The following is a 6601-nucleotide window of genomic DNA, read 5'->3' as shown; positions in this document are numbered from 1 at the left end:
TTCATTAAATGATTAAGTAATTATAAATTATAAAATTATAAATCATAGAATAAAAATAAAAAACAATATAAACAAAATTAATCATTTATTTATTTAAAAAATCAACTAATATTTGAAATAATTTTTAAAAATATACGTATAATGAATTAAAGTATATAATTTTAATTTATTATTTAAAAGAAATTTGCATAAATATTTTATTTTAAATTAAGTGATTAAAAAAGTGAATTAATTATTTAAGAATATTCGCAGCAAAATAAAATTAAACAAATTAAATGATATAAAATGATTTTAAAAACCAAGTTTGTTGTTTCCAAACATTATTGGTGAATATTCACGATACTATTGCATTTCTCTTTCAGAGTCCAAATGCAAGTCGCATTCCATGGGTCCAAAGTTGCAACTCACGAACAAGTTCAGAAGCGCCTCCTCCATCTGCAGCTTCTCCTTCTTCGGTTTGTCTACTTGACCCTCCATTATATGCTGCAACGCTTGGCACTGGCATTTGGGGTTGCTCATACCCCTCACTTCCTGGCAGCACCTTAGCATCTCATGTAATTCTTTCGCCTCGCTGAAGCCGTCGTTCATTCTCACGCTCCTTATAACATCATCATGGTGATCTTGGATCTTCGTCATAAGGTAGTTCTCACAGTACTCGAGTTCCGCCTTCTTGATCTGCTCCAGACAGTTCAGTCGCTCCTGCGTCCCTTTGAAGGCGCAACATGTATGCCCTACAAAGACAAGAGCCACGATGAGGATGGTGCTTGTGCTCATTTTCGCAGAATATTGTATTCAGTAATGAATGAATGAAGAGAAAGTGCAGTTCATAGTAGAGTTGGGTTTGCATGTAAGATGGTTACGTGGGTGACTCATGGTTAGGTTTTGGTGAGGTGGCTCCAGTGTTTCATTCTCTGCTGCCACGCCACTTGCATGCATTTGGTTTAATCATATTAATAAATATCGTGCACAGTAATATAATAGAAATAAGAGTACTAATAGGTTCACACGCCTAGGTGTCACCTACAATCGTTTGACACGGTACATGTCAGCTTTTTAGGAAAAAATATTAGGGGAAAAAATATTGGGGTTTTGATTTTTCTTTTGCTCCTCGTTTTGAAAATCACATTTAGGTTTTGCTTTCTCTCACGACGCATTGTTCTTTGTTGGTGTCTTTGAGCTGCTTCAATCGATGGTGTGTTTGAGATAGGCTTCTAATCGTCACCTTCTTGTTTTTACAAGCTGATTTTGTTTGAAAGGTGACAACAGAAAAATCATTTTGTTTTATCTTTGGCATTTGAGTGAGAAACTGCATTCCTGTCGCTCATAATCTTGAGTCTTTGGTACCTTCCAAGCATGAGAAGGGTGGTCATTGAGTTGTGTTGTGTGGTAGGGACTGTGCTGAGAACTTCTGAAGATAATAGGTATAAGTATGGGTCTAAGAAATCTGCACTTAGATCAGTGGATAATATCAGGCTTGGATCTGAGCCTGAATTGGAGAAGAAACTTAAGTTAGCAGCAGAAGTTTCTTTTAGAATCATTTTTGGAAGGTGCTTGTGAATTCTCCTGCCAATGTGCTAACGCCAGGTTCATATTAAACTAATGTTTATATGTTGCAGATAGGTCAATTTTGTAAGATCCTAAAAATTTTAGAGCACAAACATGTGATAGTTCCTTGTTAGTTTAGTAGTTATGTTTTAATATGTGTTTGATGAATAAGTTATTTATTAATTTTATTAATTTATTTGATTCTTTCTAGTAGGTTAGAAATTGTTGTGCTTTGGTATTAATTATTTTATTTATCATAGAGTATACGTGCTTTAATAAGAATTAAGATATGGTGCAAAGAAAATTATTGGTGGGGCCACTTTATTCATTTAAAATTATGGTTAGTAACCACATGAATTAAACAAAATGGGAGAGTTAGTTTTTTTAATAGTTATCCTTGCCGAAAAAAAAGGCAACAGAAGGAATAAACTGTTAAAGTTAGTGGAGTTATGGGTTATTAAAGTGGAGAAGTTAAGGGAGATGAATATGTTTCTGGTTATAAAGATTGGAAAACAGAGAGAAAAGCAAGGGTGCATTGTGAGACAGTGGCTGGAAAATCCAAAGAGTAGTTTGAAGTTACTTGAGGCAAGAACGAGAGCTGGAATGAGGTGAAACTTTGGGCTAGAAACCTTGGGTAAAGAAAGGAGTCCAGATCATTCAAGGTAAGGGAAGCTTACCTTATTTTTTGGTGTGTTTTGGTGATTTCTTCTCTCCATTGTGTTTCTTTGTATTAAGTTGCGTTTCTGGTGGTGGTGCAATCATGATGTGATGTATAATGTGAAGAGTGATTTTGTGACCATGTATATTATTTCTGTAGTGTAAGTTTGGGGCACACTATTATTCTCGATAAGGTTTGAAGGGCAACGAGCAAGATATATATGTGTTTCAATGATAATATGGTTTTCATTTCTTTATCTTTTATTTCTCGGTAATACTTTGTAGTGTTTGGAATGACTAATTGGTGTTATGGGTATGAGTTTTGTTGTGGTGAAAAATCCATGTTCTCATAATATATATGTAAAGTTATTTATTGAGGTTGTGATCGGGAGTCGGGTAGTTTTCTATTTATTTGTCTTGTAGGCCTTGTAGTTTATCTCAGGTTATGGGCATAGATGAAGCTGTTCTTGGGTGATGTTCACGGTCTAGAGTCGTTGCGTCATGTGAAGGTAAGTCTCCAAGTTGTAAGGTCTATTTTATTTTTCAGGTGGGTGTTATGATACCTAAGGTGGCAGTCGTAGGTTTGACTATACTAAGGTATGGAATGAGATTAAATTTTGGTTTAGGTTGGATGTTATTATTTAGAGATGGTAGCATGAAATAAGAGTTTCATTGGGTTCTAGAGTAATGGACGTAAGAGAATGATAGAATATTGTTGAAATCAGTTTAGACAGCTGAGGGGGTAGAGGAACTTGTTCACAGAAGAGCCTAGGAATTTCTGAAGGAGTTGTACTGCTATAAACATACTACGAACACCTACTTTTCTCTGCATTGTTTGATCTATTTACATGATTCTCCTTTTGCTAGTATTCACCAAGAATATTATGTTACCCCTTACGGAAAAATTTTATTTTGAGACTTTAACTTAATTATATGATTGGTCTTTTCTGCTGTTGGAGTTATCCCAAAAACCACGAAACCTTGCTTTGAAGCGGAACGAGTTGAAACTCAAATGATCTGCAACTTCTGAAAGACATTGCATGAAGTTTGTATTTTGCAAAGTTGAGAGGTTTAGTGCATAAAAGTGGGTCTATTAGGTAAATAGAGGATTCTGAGGTTTATGGGCGTTAACTGGATGAAGTGGGGCTGCAAAGAAAATCTTAGGAATTAAGACTTATAGGTGTTGAGTGCAGCAGATAAATAGTACGAGTTGGGTTTCTTTAATTGTAATAGTGAATGCATGTGATAGGTTATTATTTGAAAGCAAAATGATATTTCAACACCCTATTTTGACACTCCTTTGACACTACCCACGTGGCAAAGTGTCATTGGGTGTTTTTAATTTTAAAAAAAAATTGATTTTAAAACTGAACGAAGGGCAAAGATGGAAGTGAAAGAATTGTATTTTCATTTTCGCGGTTTCCTTTCTTCTTTCTCTTACATTGTGTTTTGTTATGATGAAATAGGTCTCACTCTCTCGCTCTCTCGCTCTCTCGCTCTCTCGTCTTTCTTCTGTCGCCTCTCGCGTTCTCACTAATCTCTGATCAGTTTCGCTTCTCCGGTGGCCTCGCCTCACCATTGTCGTGTTCGTCTCGGCTGGGCTCGCCTCCACTGGTTTGGGCAGTTGTTTCGCCTGTCGGGAAGTCCTTATTTTGGGTGTTGAAGACCTTTCCCTTGCGTTCATCACTCGATTCGCCTCTCGGCAAGCACTCTCCACTCCCTTTCGCCTCACCATTGTTGTGCCCTTTCTGTGTGGATCATCGTGTTTGTCCTTGGTGTCGTGGTGTGTATCTGCTACGTTGATTTTGGTAAGTGGGAACTGGAGAATATACAATGTTGTTTTCGTTGTTATCCATTAACTTTCGCAAACCCTAACGATGTCCAAATACTATGTTGTTTTCACGCAGGTCCAATGGCTTCCCCAAAACAAAGTGTAAGATTTAATTTAAATTTTCTTGATTTTTGGTATGGTTGATGTTTTGGTTTGTTGTATTTATGATTTTCTTGTAATGATTTGTAGTGGCGCCTGCGTGTATCGATGAAATCGGCAACCATTACAATGTTATCTTAGTATTGTATCCAGACTTTAGTACTGAAGTGTCTTGGTTTACAACAAATGAAAGTCGTGTTTCTTAATGCTATATTGTTATAATTATAGACAATGTTCCCCTGTTTTGTAAAAACTGGCTCCTGCAGAAGAAGATTTTGTACAAAAACCAATTTATTTTCGGGTAATCGTTTACACTATAATGGTAAACGTTTACATGGGCTTTCAAACATGCAGTGGTTGCAACACCCAAACGATGGTCTTCAAGGTCAATGATTTAGTCAAATGCTTTTATGGCACATTCAATTTTCATTCATTGTTTGGTGAAACGATTTGACTAGAGTAATAATATTGTCAAATGCTTTTATGGACCATTACTTTTTCATTCATTGTTTGGGGAAACGGTTTGACTAAAGTAATAGCACATTAAGATGCACGACTATGGGGCCATTAAAAGTCATTTACGTCTTCAACAACTTCCCAATGAGAGTCAACATTACTATTACCGAAATATTGAAAGGCATGGTTTGACCAAAAATTTTGGAACACATCAACAAAGAAGTTACGGACCTATAAATTCCTTTCCCACGTATCCTTCGAATGCACTCACACAAACATATCCATACTTTCACTATCTTCTTCCCAAAACCATGGCGGCATCATCAAGCACTGTAACATCAACAATCTTATGGGAGTTCTCAACCATCCACCTCACAGATATGGTAAACATGTTGTACATTGTAATAGCTTTTCTTCACGCATTATTTATTATTAATATTTTCAAACAACTACTGCAACACTATGGGTGGGTGGATAGGCATTTCGCTGTGGTGTTTGAATCCGAATTAGGAAGTACATGATCGTTGATGGACAATCACGGTCACACGCATTTGGTTACCTATAACATGAACGTAACTCATCCTAGAATTACGACTGGATGGTCATCATTGAAAAACGTTTATCATGAAAGGGTTAACGATGACCACATGACCTTCCAATATATTGGTAACAACAACTTCAAAATTATAATATACTTTGGTCCTTGCAATGACAAGACTAGGCAATATTTCATTGATCTTTGTTCTTATAATCCTGATTCCTCATTGTTCGCTATAAAATTGACTAAATCACAGTGTCAAGGAAGTCATTTGGTACGTATGAAAACCTTATAAGTTTCCCACCTGATTTTCATCACTATTAATACTTCTGAATGTCATTGACTTCATGATCATAATTCCACAGGACTTGTGAACTACATTTGGGAACGAAATTAGGACCAGAGGCTTCACAGAGGTTGTGCTTCTTGGTCATAACAATGGCATCATGTGCAAGGTTTTGGTTTCGCATTCAAGAAATTCAACAAAGTTTGTAAAAGGTTGGAAAGAATTTTGCAGGCAATATGACTTGAAGGAAGGAGACGTTGTTGACTTCGAGGTTCACCATCACAACCATGATATTAAAGTAGAAGTTTACATAAATGGATGTAGCTGTATTAAGAACAATCCAATATCGATGTGAAAGTTAAACGTTATAATCAATGTATTTTAAATTGCTGTACTTGTTTTTCTATTAATAAAATATATGTTTAATGTTATTTGGACTGAATGTCATTGGGTGAAATCACCATATTGTTATTTTTTTGGCCCCAAAATCAACTCTCCACCCCCAACACACAACTTAAAACCAATAAAATAAAAAACCCATGCAAAGTTTGCCAGAAAGTTAAAATTTGACATCTTGGTCCCCTGTGTACAAAAAAGTAGTCCCTTGTGAATGACTTTCTGTACAAATTCAAGAAAGCATTCGCGTAAATTGGTAAACGTTTACACCACCCATTTTAAATGCACTTGACTCAGGATTTCATCCAACCACTTTTTGTGAACACAAGACCTTCCTGAATGGAATTTGGGGTCCCCAAAATCAACTCTCCACCCCCAACACACATCTTAAAACAAAAAAAATCAAAAACCCATGCAAAGTTTGCCAAAAAGTTTAAATTTGACATCTTGGTCCCCTGTGTACAAAAAAGTGGTCCCTTGTGAAGGACTTTCTGTACAAATTCAAGAAAGCATTCACGTAAACGTTTACCACCTATTGGTAAACGTTTACACCACTCATTTTCAATGCACTTGACTCTGGATTTCATCCAACCACTTTTTGTGAACACAAGACCTTCCTCAATGGAATTTGGGGTCCCCAAAATCAACTTTCCACCCCCAACACACATCTTAAAACCAAAAAAATCAAAAACCCATGCAAAGTTTGCCAAAAAGTTAAAATTTGACATCTTGGTCCCCTGTGTACAAAAAAGTGGTCCCTTGTGAAGGACTTTCTGTACAAATTCAAGAAAGC

General features: G+C 36.2%; 1 protein-coding gene across 1 annotated transcript; it reads right to left on the bottom strand.

Annotated features, from left to right (window-relative positions):
• Positions 1-342: 342 nt before the first annotated feature.
• Positions 343-801, bottom strand: LOC106778527 (2S albumin-like). The gene has a single exon (XM_014666500.2). The coding sequence runs from the start codon at positions 772-774 to the stop codon at positions 343-345; it is 432 nt and encodes a 143-aa protein (XP_014521986.1). The 5' UTR covers positions 775-801.
• Positions 802-6601: the final 5800 nt, after the last annotated feature.

The sequence above is a fragment of the Vigna radiata genome, unplaced genomic scaffold (assembly GCF_000741045.1).
Source record: "Vigna radiata var. radiata cultivar VC1973A unplaced genomic scaffold, Vradiata_ver6 scaffold_23, whole genome shotgun sequence".
Taxonomy (NCBI): Eukaryota; Viridiplantae; Streptophyta; class Magnoliopsida; order Fabales; family Fabaceae; genus Vigna; species Vigna radiata.
This window is presented reverse-complemented; position numbering and strand designations above follow the sequence as displayed.

Excerpts from the sequence above, each read along its gene's own strand:
- LOC106778527 (XM_014666500.2), bottom strand. The coding sequence starts at position 774 with ATGAGCACAAGCACCATCCTCATCGTGGCTCTTGTCTTTGTAGGGCAT.